The sequence below is a fragment of the Carassius carassius genome, chromosome 5, assembly GCF_963082965.1.
Source record: "Carassius carassius chromosome 5, fCarCar2.1, whole genome shotgun sequence".
NCBI classification, from domain to species: Eukaryota; Metazoa; Chordata; class Actinopteri; order Cypriniformes; family Cyprinidae; genus Carassius; species Carassius carassius.
The window spans coordinates 1,451,458-1,465,791 of NC_081759.1; the positions used below are offsets into that span (position 1 = coordinate 1,451,458).

General features: G+C 40.7%; 1 protein-coding gene across 1 annotated transcript in view; it reads left to right on the forward strand.

The window, feature by feature from the left end:
* Positions 1-13,314, forward strand: part of LOC132140577 (cytosolic phospholipase A2 gamma-like) — a 29,492-nt gene extending 16,178 nt beyond the window's left edge. The window contains exons 11-15 of the mRNA XM_059549390.1: positions 1,399-1,551; positions 1,886-1,963; positions 2,033-2,187; positions 12,692-12,857; positions 12,947-13,314. Of these exons, the coding sequence (XP_059405373.1) occupies positions 1,399-1,551; positions 1,886-1,963; positions 2,033-2,187; positions 12,692-12,857; positions 12,947-13,116 (722 nt within the window). The 3' untranslated portion in view covers positions 13,117-13,314. The remainder of the gene's footprint in view (positions 1-1,398; positions 1,552-1,885; positions 1,964-2,032; positions 2,188-12,691; positions 12,858-12,946) is intronic.
* Positions 13,315-14,334: the final 1,020 nt, after the last annotated feature.

A 14,334-nucleotide genomic window follows, 5' to 3' on the forward strand; every position in this document is an offset into this window, starting at 1 on the left:
AAGCCCAAGGCGGAGTGGCTGGCTCGCGTGCCTGATGCGGAGCTGAGGACTCGGCTGACCAGGATGACGATGGGACGACGATGGGATGAGCGAGGATGAGAGGGGAACTGAAGAAAGGGAGGAGCCAGGCAAAGCCAAAGGGATTGAGGGTCGAGGCGAAGCCGGAGACCCGGAAGTCCATGGCGGAAGCTGAGCGATGACTGACCAAGGTTTATCTGGATGGACAAGGGAGCCCGAAGGAGTCCTTGGCCAGACGGGCCTCGGTGGAGCCAAAGGGATGCAGAGATGGCGCGGAGCCGGCAGGCTGGTGGGCCGAGGTGGAGCGGGAGCCCATCCTGGGCTTAACTGGGGATCGGGAGCCCATCCTGGGCTTAACTGGGAATCGGGAACCCATCCTGGGCTTAACGGGGAAACGATCAGGGGTAGATCTGTGGAAGAGTCGTCGTCTATAGGGTCCCCAAACACCTCTCTGAAATGGTGAAGTAAGTTCTGGAAGGATGAGCTGACCGCAGTTTCCTGACACCACAACGATTCAGCCCATCTCAACGCGGCTCCGGATAATTGCAGGATGAAGAAAGAAATTTTCGATCTCTCCGTAGGGTATTGGTGTGCGTGTTGTTCCAGGATGAGCAAGCATTGTGACAGGAATTCGTTGCAGTCATCCTCCAGACCGGAGAAGGGCGCTGGTCATGAGACTGGACTTGCCATATACACCATCGTGGAAGCCGGGTTAGCGGAAGCGCTGTCCTCGGGCTGTGCTGAATTCCCTTTCAGTTTTGCGTCAAGCCTTCTGTCAGGATAGACTCGGGAGACTGAGGTAGGTGAATTCAGAACAGTGATTTATTGAAAGATATATACAAGTGCTCAGTGAATCTTTATCCTCAAGTGCACGGTGAAACTCCGTAGTTCAGATGTGGGCAGTATGGGAGTCACATGGGACGGGAATGCAAACAGGTGAGTTCGCTCTGTTCTGTAATGTCAAAGCCACAGTCATTGATCGCTCACTTATATTCTCTTCTTCCTAAGATGTCGAAGACAGTATCAACCCGGGGTAATCATAGGAGACTTCAGCGACCGTCGAATCACTGGTAACGACCTGGTGATCCACGGTCCTGAGGGTAGCAGAACAAAGACACAGGTTAGTGTAACACCAAAGGTGAGTATACGTTATATCTGGCTTGCAGGAGCTCAGGAGACAAGTGGGATGAGACTGTTCCTGTTGGAGATCCTTATCGAGGCTCGACCCAGAACTGGTGCTGAGATACCTGTTTTATAGGGCCTTGATTAGATTGTTAAATAGGAACAGGTGTGGGTGCTTAGCTGGGCAGGATCCTGACAGTAACATTAACAATAATATGTAATAACAACACAATCATGTCATGTCCTGTTTTCTTACAGACCTCTCTGGAGGCAAAAGTCGCCTGATTTCTACGATGAAAACAGTGAGAATTGCTGATAAAAGAACTGAAAATACAGAAAAACTGTATATAAAGCATTTCACCCTGGATGTGTGTGAATATTTGAGTAGTCAACTCCATAATTGGGTATTTGGTAAGTTGAACTGTCTATACTTTCCAAACAAATAGGTCTAAATTTAAGATTTATGTATGCTATTTGAAATGAATATAAAATTTCCATCCATTTGGATTACACAATAAACTTAAGTGATGCATATATGTCAGTCATACATGAATGAAACCAGTCAAATTTTTGAATTAATACCAATAAAAAGTAAGATATAAAAAATAGTTTGCTTTCATTACGCACAATAAGCAGTAATGAAACAATTAAGTCAAGAAGTCTACAGCCAAAATGGTTGTTCTAGAAAACCTGAGAATCGTTTTAAGAAATTAAGAACTTTAGAAAATGTGTAACTGTTTTACAGATGCTGGGATAAGTATTTGTAAATGCATGGCTGAGTGGATCTGGGGAAGGAAATATAACTTCCTCCACAACATGACAGGTGAGAACAGACCTGCTAAATCTTGCAATTTAATGAGAATAAGACTAATTTCTCACTGTGATCGATTAGATGAAGCAGTGAACTCCACTCTTCTGCAAAGTGAGACGAGAGACTATATAGATGCCGGAATGTTGCTGAACTCACCCTACTTCTCAGTGCTGAGAGAAGAACGACACATTGACCTCATCATTTCCCTGGATTTCAGTGATGGAGATCCTTTCATGGTATTACACACACATATAACACACTATAACAAAAGTTAAAGAAATAGAACACCTAGATATCATCATTTACTAAATAATACTAATAAAAAAATTTAGCACTGGCTTCTTTGGCACATGTATGGTGTAGGGTTAGCATAGCTGTAAGGTTAATTCCCTTACGAAAATTCACTACAAATAAAACCAAAAAACGGTAACTAGTTAAACCACGGTGACCACCAACTAACCGTGGTCTTGCTACACTAATCATTGTTTAAGCGTGTATTTGTAGTAAAACTGTGGCTTTACAAATGGTAATCACGGAGGCAAAAAAAAAACATGGTTACTATACTTATACCATAATAAAACAATGGTTACTTTTTTGTAAGGGTTGTAACAACAAGTGAGAAATATCAACCATAGACCAAGCAAAATAGCAAACCAAGTAGAAACGGCCAAGGTCTACAAGCAAAACAAAAAGCTACAGGGTCTGTGACGAAACTATCAACATTGGCTTAGCTCATACATACACTCATACATTTAAAATGCTTTTTGTTTAAACTGTTTTTATTTAGTACAGCTCTCAATCTTCAAAAAGCTAGTCAGCAGAAGGAAGCATGAAGAGCTCCAAAATTTGTTGGTAAACGGGTGCAGTGACTTTGGTTTTCAAAAAACACAATGGACCAACACCAGCAGATGACATTGCACCCCAAATCATCACAGACTGTTGAAACTCAACACCGGACTTCAAGCAACTTGGGCTATGAGCTTCTCCACCCTTCCTCCAGACTCTAGTACCTTGAAATACAAAATTTGCTCTCATCTGAAAAGAGGACTTTGGACCATTGGGCAACAGTCCAGTTCTTCTTCTCCTTAGCCCAGGTAAGACGCCTCTGTGGTTCAGGAGTGACTTAACAAGAGGAATATGACAACTATAGCCAAATTCCTTGACACATCTGTGTGTGGTAGCTTTTGATACCTTGACCCCAGCCTCAGTCCATTCCTTGTGAAGTTCACTCAAATTCTTGAATCGATTTTGCTTGACAATCCTCATAAGGCTGCGGTTCTCTCGGTTGGTTGTGCATCTTTTTCTCCACACTTTTTCTTCCACTCAGCTTTCTGTTAACATGCTTGGATACAGCACTCTGTGAACAGCCAGCTTCTTTGGCAATGAATGTTTGTGGCTTACCCTCCTTGTGAAGGGTGTCAATGATTGTCTTCTGTACAACTGTCAGATCAGCAGTCTTCCCCATGATTGTGTAGCCTAGTGAACCAAACTGAGAGACCCTTTTGAAGGCTCAGGAAACCTTTGCAGGTGTTTTGAGTTGATTAGCTGATTGTAATGTCACCATATTCTATTTTGTTGAGAGTGTATTGGTGGGTTTTTGTTAAATGTGAGCCAAAATCATTACAATTAAAAGAACGAAAGACTTAAACTATTTCAGTCTGTGTGCACTGAATTTATTGAATACACAAGTTTTACAATTTGAGTTGAATTACTGAAATAAATGAACTTTTCTATGACATTCTAATTTATTGAGATGCAACAATGTGAACCTTCACATTGAGTGTGAATTTTTTATTTTATTTTGAGATCCATCTGTTCACAATGAGGATGACTGAGGAACTCATATGCAACTATTACTAACATGATGCTCAAAAAAAGAATTGTAATTGGGGTGTAAAAACTTTTGAACAGGATAATCAGTGTAAACTTATCTTATTTTTGTCTTTTGGGAAAAGTAAATATCTCCTCTACCCAGCAAACGTTTGGACGTCATAAATAGTTCCAAAATGAAAGTTGAACCGACGTCTTTGAAGTCTTCTGGACGTGAACTGCACGTCTTTTCTGCACGTCTCTTGGACGTCTAAATGCGTCGTCTTCTGGACATCCAAATGCGTCGATTTCTGGACGTCGTCGTTTAAATGTTTAAATGCGTTGCTGCATAGTTTAAGTGTATGTATATATAAGCCTGCATATAAAATAATCACACACCCACTGTGTAACATCGTGAAAGGCAATCAATTATGTCTTGAGGTTTAACACATCTTGACAAAAGTTCTAGATCGGCCCAGTCAGACCTGAACGTCCATAAAACATCTTAATCAAGTGTACATCACAAACAATAACACATTATTTGTGGACATATGCAAAAAAAAGCGTGTTCTGATTTCGCACATTTTATTGTTTTTGAACAGTTTAGCATCTGTTAACCAAACTAAAATACCAATTACAAAATACTGAATAATTATATAAAGGGATATTTTACCCAAAAATGAAAATTCTGTAATTTACTCACCCTCATGTTTCAAACCTGTATACCTTTCTATGTTCTGACGACATTGTTTTCATGTTTGCTTTACTGGGTCAATGACAAATAAGAATCTTCAAGATGATAAAAATCTATTTAAAAAATTAGTTTTTCAATGTAATCTTTGTATCCATTTTGGATTTCTGAAATAAGTTTACAGGCCTACCATTTTCGGCGGAAATATGATTTAATGAGGGTCATCACTGAATAAAAAGTGCTTGAAGTCCATTATTATTGTCAAAAATTTCTATTTTTGCAGAATTTGTTTATTAATGTTTTTATTAATTGCATTTATTTTTAAATACTTTAATCATATAAATAATATTAAGAATATTATATTTGAACGTGGCATAACCACCTTGCAGGAGCCATTGTTGTCATGTGACAAGAAAATCATAAAACATAGAAGACCCTCATCATAAAATATGTTTGAAATCATTGCTATTTATAAAATCAAAGTAACGTAAAAGATGTTAAACTGTATAGAACCGACATGAATTAAAATATTACATTTCTGAGAATGTGTTCACGTGTTTTCGACTAAAATGTTAAAAGATGGTTTCTTTTTATCATGTCTTTATTAATCTTGTCATTGACTTACACAGTTGTCTTATAAACACAAAGATATTTGGAAGAATATTTGTAACCAAGCAGATCTCACAATCCATTAACTGCCATTGTAGGAAAAATGATTATGATCGTAACATGAGGGTGAGAAAATTATGACTATTTTCATTTTTGGGTGAACTATCCCTTAAACACATTACAGTTGTTTGGCTCATTTGGTACAAAGGTACCACAGACTTTATTTATACAATGGACAGCTTAGGTTTATTTCCAACAATCACAAAGCCGAGTAGAATTACAGGACAAAGTGCTACATTAATTGACAATATTTATTCAAATGTTGTTAGTAATGATATTGTAGGGGGACTGTTGGTGGAAGACATAAGTGACCATTTGCCAATTTTTGTTTATTATAATTGTAAATTAAATGAAGAAGCACCTGTAAGGAGGAAAAGAGAATGGAGGCTGAGGACTCCTGTAACCTTAAAAGCCTTTAAGGAAGATCTATTAAGATATAATTGGGAAAATGTTTATGTTAATGATGCAAATGTAGCGTATAGCTCTTTTCTGAATAGTTATTCAAAGTTATATGAAATGAATTGTCCTTTAAAAATGTACATTGAGAAAAAGAGGAAACAAAAACCCTGGATGACAAAAGGGTTACTTAATGCATGTAAAAAGAAAAACACACTATATAGGGTCTTCTTAAGACAAAGAACGGAAAAAGCTGAGATGAAATATAAGGCATATAAAAATAAACTAATGAAAATACTTAGGTTAAGGAAAGAGACATATTATAGCAGTTGCTTAGAGGAAAATATAGGAAATATGAAAGGAATGTGGAAAATTATAAATGGTTTAACAAGAAATAAATTTAAAGAAGCTACATATCCTAAATTTATAATAAAAGATAATATGTGCATAGACAAGAAACAAGATGTGGCAGAAGAATTTAATGATTTTTTTGTTAATGTGGGACTGAATCTCGCAAGGGATATTGTTGAACCAAAAGAGAAAAATGGATTGGATGAATTAATTGAAAACAATTTGCAAAGTTTGTATCTAAGTGAGGTTAGTGAATCTGAAGTGAGGGGAACGGTTTTAAACCATAAAAGTAAGAGATCACAAGATTGCAATAACATAGATATGTCCTTAGTGAAAGAAACCATAGAAGAGAAACCACATTACATACACACATATGTAATGTTTCATTTAGGACGGGAATATTCCCTGACCAGATGAAGGTAGCAAAGGTCATACCTTTGTTTAAAGCGGGTAATAAAAATGATTTATCAAATTATAGACCTGTATCACTTCTTCCACAGTTTTCTAAAATATTGGAAAAACTTTTTGTTAAAAGGCTGGATAGTTTTATTAATAAATATAATATTTTGTGTGAGCAGCAGTATGGATTTCAGGCCAAGCAGTCGACCGGACTTGCAATAATGAAATTAGTGGATGAGTTAAGCAAGGCAATTGATGATAAGAGAGTGAGTCTGGGTGTCTTTATTGACCTGAAAAAGGCATTTGACACTATTAATCACGATATTCTTCTGAAGAAGCTGTTTAAGTATGGGGTCAGAGGGGTTGCATATTCTTGGATTTGTTCATATATAAATAACAGAACACAATTTGTTTCAGTTGATGGAATTATGTCAAGTCCCCTGAAAATTCTTTGTGGAGTTCCACAGGGCTCCGTCCTGGGACCAAAATTGTTTATTTTATATTTAAATGATCTCTGTAGGGTCTCAAGTGTTCTTAAGCCTATTCTTTTTGCGGATGATACCAATTTTTTTTATTCTGGGAAAGAGTTAAAAGACATTGTGAGAAATGTGGAAAGGGAGATGGAATGGGTTAAGAAATGGTTTGATATTAATAAGCTGTCACTGAATATGAGTAAAACAAAGTTTATGATCTGGGGTAAAAGTAGTGTGACAGAAGTGAAAGTAAGAATAGGGGTGGAGGAAATAGAAAGAGTTAATGAAATAAAATTTTTGGGCGTTATATTAGACTGTAAATTGGGGTGGAAAAAGCATATTGATTATGTAAAATCTAAAATCTCAAAGACAGTTGCGATATTAAATAGGATTGGGAATTTGTTGAATAAGAAGGCATTATTTATGTTATATGCATCATTATTTGTTCCATATTTAACGTATTGTCTGGAGATTTAGGGTAATACGTATAAGACATACACCCAACCACTTTTTACTTTACAAAAGAGAGCTTTACGTATCATAACAAGATCACAATATAGGGATCATACAAATGATTTATTTTTTTAATTAAACATTCTAAAATTCTATGATTTAGTGGATTACAAGGTTACATTGATAATGTATAAAGTATACTATAAAATGCTGCCTGATAAAATTTTGAGTATGTTTGAGAAACGTTATTGTAAGTATGAGTTAAAAGGAACATGTTTGTTTAAAAAACTGAAGGTAAGAACAAATATTAGATGTAGAACTATCTCTGTAAGAGGAGTGAATTTATGGAATTGTTTGCATATAGATCTTAAATTGACACAAACAATAAGTGGATTTAAACGGCTCCTAAGAAACAAGATAATACTTTCATATAGATAGGTTTTTTGGGTAATTAATGTCTATGACTTTGTTGTTTCAAGTGTTTGCACGAAGAGAATTGAGTACTGCTTGACTGTTTGTAAAAATTGAGAGGGATAGGCATCAATAAGCCTTGAGCTTCAGCCTATACCCTTTGGTTTAATCAAAAGTTATGTATATGATGAATTGAATATTTGTTATTGTATATTTGTTAGTGATAAACCAAATAAATGAAATGAAATGAAATTTCTTGTAACCTCCACCCCCAGCTCCACCTGGAGCGAGCTTCAGGTGTTCTGCCATCGCTGCATCAGTCTCAGAGACTCTACCTCTTCACAGCAGCTGAGGGAAGAGAATATATTTATTTTTAAAATAAATAAAATAAAAAATTTGAGATAAATGACATGCACTTATTTTCAAAATATCTTTATGGTCTACAGCTAAAAATAAATAAATAAAAAAACTTGGAACAAGATGAATGAATCATGAATTAGAAAAGAAAAAGGTAACATTAGAAAAAGGTAATCAACATGCATTACATTTTATTTTTATTGTATAAAAGATGTTGTGTTTTAATGTGTTGCCGTTGAGAAACACTCTTAACTGGGTGTGTAACTGTGAGAAAGAACAGGACATTTCTGATAAGACAGGAGGGCTGTGATGTCCCCTGAATAATTAATTAAAGCGTACCAATAAAAATTACATCAATATAAGTAACTTTTAGCCTACTAACGTTAGCGAATTTTAGCCATACTCAGTGAATTTCAGTTGACAACGTGGGCATCATTTCTCTCGGTTCCTTCGTGTCAAACAAGTAAAACTCAAGCACGTTAATCAAATAATACAAAATGTACTTACCCAACAGTAGATTTTATATAATATATATCTATACATCTCCCTCCTCGAGTCCTCTTCAAGTCCTCTCCTCATGGTTGCCTGCTGAATGTTCCGGAACCGGAAGACCGTGAGATCTCGCGAGATAATCTATCCTATCACGGGATTTTGTAATATCACGAAATATATTACTATGTTTTGAAATAATAAAATATTATTTCAGCCAAGTATGGTGACCCATACTCAGAATTTGTGCTCTGCATTTAACCCATCCGAAGTGCACACACACAGAGCAGTGAACACACACACACACTGTGAACACACACCCGGAGCAGTGGGCAGCCATTTATGCTGCGGCGCCCGGGGAGCAGTTGGGGGTTCGATGCCTTGCTCAAGGGCACCTAAGTCGTGGTATTGAAGGTGGAGAGAGCACTGTACATGCACTCCCCCCACCCACAATTCCTGCCGGCCCGGGACTCGAACTCACAACCTTTCGATTGGGAGTCCGACTCTCTAACCATTAGGCCACGACTTCCTTGTGTTCAGGTAATCTATATGGCTGGCTGCGAACCACCACGCCTGGCTCTGTCTCAATATGGTGCTGAATCAGATTAGTACGACCAGGTAGAGGCGAAAACACGTCTGCAAATTCGGACTGTAACTGTCCAATGTCAGTGAGCTGCGAGGGCGAGAGGTGATCCCCTCCCGGGGCCAGGGCGAGGGATTTTTCTTTAATGACCGCCTCTGGCCCCAGTGTATGGAGTTTTGCTCTCAGGTCCATGACATATTGAATTTCATTTTTGCTATTCGAACGTCCGTCCTCCCAAGTTTCTTTCAGGACGTCCAGCACCCCGCGGGGCTGGCGTCCGTAAAGAAGCTCGAAGGGGGAAAACCGCGTGGAGGCTTGGGGGACCTCGCGCACAGCGAATAAGAGGGGCTCTAGCCATCTATTCCAATTTTTCGCGTCTTCTTGTACGAATTTACGAATCATTGTTTTCAAAGTGCGATTAAATTGTTCGACCAGTCCGTCTGTTTGTGGGTGATAGACGCTGGTCCATACCGCTTTAATGCCCAATAATTCGTATAATTCGCGTAACGTGCGTGACATAAACGCGGTGCCTTGGTCCGTGAGAATCTCTTTTGGGATTCCCACGCGGGAGATTAAACGAAACAGGGCTTCCGCCACACTCTTCGCCGAGATATTGCGGAGCGCCACTGCTTCGGGATATCGTTTTGCGTAATCCACTATGACTAACGCAAAACGATGTCCCCGTGCGGATCGTTCTAATGGCCCGATGAGGTCCATACCAATTCGTTCGAAGGGGACCTGCACTAGAGGTAGAGGGCGCAACGGCGCTTTTGGGTTGGCCGGTGGGTTCACCAACTGACATTCCCGACACGACGCGCACCATCTGCGGACGGTGAAAAAATCGGGTCATTAGACGATTTAGCGTGGCTGTCATACCTAAATGCCCCGCCATTGGATTACAATGTGCCGCCTGGAAAAGCATTTCCCGACGGCTCTTAGGTACTAATAATTGGGCCGTATCTTCCTTTGTATGAGCGTCATGGGTCACTCGATACAACCGGTCCTTAATAACGGCAAAATACGGATAAGAGAGCGCGCGGTCAGGATGGAGGACCTGCCCATCGTTGGAACGGACCTGCTCGAATGCATGTTTAAGGGTCTCATCCTGGGACTGCTCCAGGGGAAAGTCTTCGTGACTAGAAAGGTTTAGCCTCGCCAAATCGCTCGGTTCCCCTGAAGCTTCCCCACTGGGTCCTGGTACAGATTCTCCCACCTGAGCGCTCGCCCCGCCAACAGGGCCTCTCTTTTTCCCAGAGGCATCCACTGTTAAACACCCCAATAATTGTTCAAAAGCTGGCCAATTGGTACCCAAGATTAGTGGATGCCGGAGGCGCGGACTAACGCCCACCTCCACATAATGCTTTTGTCCCCTAAATTTGATGCCTATGGTTTTTATGGGGTATTCCACTATATCCCCGTGCACACACCTCACCTTAACCACGCGGCCCGTATCCAATGCCCCGGATTGTATCAGGCTTTGATGGATGGAGGTCTGGTTACAACCTGAATCCACCAAAGCCTGATAGGTACCCCCCTTAATACTCACGGGTATTTGGTACAACCCGGCTTGATCGGGGGCAGCCTGTGGGTCGTCCGGGATCCGGACCAACGTCCCCACCTCCATGACCGGGCACCGGTCCACAAAATGGCCCGGATCCCCGCAACGCCAGCAGGCCAGCCCAGGCCTCCCCGCCACACTAGTGGTTGGAAGTGGGTCAGGTGATTGACGTGGGGAAGCAGCCAGTAGCTCAGCCAGTCCCTCCCCGTGCGGCGGCCCCATTCCCCTGGCCGGACCCCGTGACATGGCGGCCGGCTCCGTCCCTGCTCTCCAACGGGGTGCGGCCCTCGGTGGCCCCGTGTACCGAGACCTGGGTAAAGGGACAGGCTTTGGAGAAAGAGGAGAGAGAGGGGGGGGTAGAGAGAGAGAGAGAGAGACAGATGGAAGGGGTTCGCCGACCCCGGAACACGCTGCCAGCTGATCCTCCGCCAGTTGGATGGCCAGATCCAGCGACGCCGGCCGGTGGCACTGGACCCACTGAGCAGTCCTCTTCGGGAGTTGTGAGATGAACTGCTCCTGCACCACGGTGTTGATAATGGTCTCGGCGTCGCTTCCTCCGGCCAACAGCCATTTGCAGTAGGAGTCCCGGAGCTGCTGGTCTAAGACAAAGGGCCGGCCCGCTTCAGTCAGTTCTAGCAACCGGAAGCGTTGACGGTGCTGCTCGGGGCTGAGGCCGACCCTTTGGAGCACTGCTCTTTTTAAGTCTGCATATACCAGGAGGTTCTGGACGGGCAGTTGTTGAGCAGCCTTCTGGGCCTCCCCTGACAGCAGCGGAATTATCCGGACCGGCCAGCTGTCCTCCGGCCACCCACATGCCTCGGCCGTCCTCTCAAACAAATCGAGGAACGCTTCCGGATCATCTGTTGGCCCCATCTTCGTAAGAGGCATGTGGGCAGCAGGGCTGGAACTGGGGGAGGCCGACCTCGTCCGAACCTCCCGGTCCAGCATGCTCCGGAACAGCTCGCGGTCCTCCCGCTGGACCTGCATCATTGCCTGAAACCGATGTTCGTGGTCGGCTCGCAGCTCCAGCAGGGCTTGATGTTGTTCCTGATGCAGGCCCGCGAGCGATGTAATGAGCTCCGCAAACGGCGTTCCCGATGATCCTGATGGGGTTTGCATGGCGGCATCGTTCTCCTTCCTTCCCGGGTTTCGGCACCAGTGTAGTAATGTTCGTATGGCAGAGAAGGAAGGAGACCAGGGTCGGCGTACTGAGGCTCGTGGGAACTTTATTATATTCAAAAATAAAAGGACGGAAAACAAAGTCGTGCCACATGCGCATAAATCATAACATTCACTTTGATACTTTCAGGTGCTTCTCGCTTTCTGTCGGCCGCTTCCTCCCACGAGTCCTCAGGTCTCTCGTTTGTCTCCGGTTAACAGCTGGCTTAAATACTGCTTCCCCACGCCAATCACTGCAATGAGAAGCAGGTGTCACTTGTCTCTCACTTAACTCACTTACCACCGCTGATCTCTTCACTCTCTCTCCCGTCGCAGACCTCGCTAAACCACACCTCCCCTGCCACAAATTTATTTAAACAAGATAAAGTAAATATATTTACTTTGTATAAAAAATTTTTTTAGACAGTGGATGTCTATTCACAACCTCTTTAAAACCTCTTAAAAACTACTTGGTGCACTTAAATTAATTATTGCAGTATTAATCAAGGTGTAAGCACAGCTTTTGCATATTCCACAAGGATTTCATAGAGGGTCACGATGGACGTGTAATGCACGTGTAAAAGACGTCAAATAGTGACGTCCTCTCACAACCGATTCACAACACGGGTAAATATTGAACTACACGCAGCTAAAAGTCAAAGTAACAATTAAACATGCAACCCCATAGAACTATAGACATGTATAAACATATCTGAATGCATTTTTAGGAAATGTTCTGTGTTAAATATTTCTACCGATTTATGCCGTCCTACCTCGACTATTTTTGGCCGGCCACACAACGTCGCCGTCGGACCAATGTTTGCTGGGTAGCTTTTGGAAGGGTGGTACTTTATATCTTTAAACAAACAAAAAAGAGCAATTTACTCTGATCATTCTGTTCAAAAGATTTTAATGAAGTTTCTCTAATTCATTTCTATTGCAGACCGTAAATGGAGCTGCTGAGACTTGCAAGAAACTAAAGATCCCTTTTCCTGAAGTCAGTGTTCCCAGTGATGAAGGAAAGAAACCAAAGGACTTCTATGTGTTCAAAGGCCAAAACTCTCCAACCGTGATCCACATCCCTCTGTTTAATGCGGTCAACTGTGGAGGCAAGTTCAGATCTTACAGCTGTCCTGATTAAACCTGAAATATCACTGAAATTGATTGTTCTGATTTAAGTGTTTTACTGTTTCTTTAGATAAAGTTGAGGACTGGAGGAAAAAATATCGCACCTTTCAAGGTGCTTACAGCGCTGAGATGATCGCTGATCTTATGGACGTCGCTGGAAAAAACATCTCAAACAACAGAGAGAAACTCAAAGAGCAGATTCGGGCGGTCATTGAAGAAAAAAAGATTTTGACGCTTTAAAAATTTTCTGAATAAACACTGAATATACACTGAATATAGAATAAAAACTGATCTAAAGTAACAGTCATTACACAGAAAATAGTTTAATTAAAAAAAATTGCTAAATGTGATCTGTGGGGCAGTATAAGAATTTCATGTTTGCATTTTATTCAATATGTTCAAAATGTTCCAAAATGCTTGACTTTCATTAAGTAATAAAGAGCACAGGCTGAATTACAACTATGATTTCTGATTAAAAATAAAAGACAACAAAACCCATTATAATCAGTGATGTCCATTTCTGAGGAACTATATTGTATGGCGGAAGAATAATGTTTTTAATATCATTACACTTTATTTAAATAATGCGTTGCATAGTTCATTCATTATTAATTATTTTTATGTATTTGATTTTAGTAAAATAGCCTATTAGGGCCCTCATGGCCACCAGAGGGCCACCAAAAGTAACCAACATGAAATGACAGTTATATATTATTTTATTTTATTTTATTTTAATTTGTGATATTGTGTAAATGGAAAGTGGTAATTATACAAACAGGCAATATTAAATAATTTAATAATCTAAACAAATAATTTTATCATTTCCATAGCGTCGTGATCATGTTGATTATATGCACTTGGCGCCGCGTGTGGATCTGTCAGATTAATATCACGCAAATTCGCCGAATGAACAGTTATGAAATATGAAAAGCACTTTTCTTTTTTTTCTGAGCTGGTCTGTCTCTGGCTCAGCGTCAGCCAAAGCGTATTTTGGGGCGGAGGGGGACAAATTCAACATGGGGGTTTTATGACAAAAATCAGGGGTGCGTTTCTCAAAACCTTCATCGTTATTTCCAATGAACTCTTGGTAACGACAGAACTTGCGACCATAGTTGCTTTTGGTAAAAGCACCCCGATCAGATTAGACCACCCCAAGTTTGTAAATGACAGAAATTCTTCTATACATTTTTTTGCAATCTAAATTAACATTTGTAAATGAAAATATAATTTTTTTTTTTTTGCTATCTATATTAACATTTGTAAATGAAAATATAAAATATAATATAAAATATAAATCTATACTAGTGTAGTCCAATCAGGAAGAACAGGCCCGGTTCTAGAACCAAATCATTTGTATGGGTATTTTTATAACCGTGACTTTTTTTACGCGGTTCGGCCTTTCGTCCACACGAAAACGCAGTTTCAGGGCACCGAAACCGAACATTTTTGAAAACTACG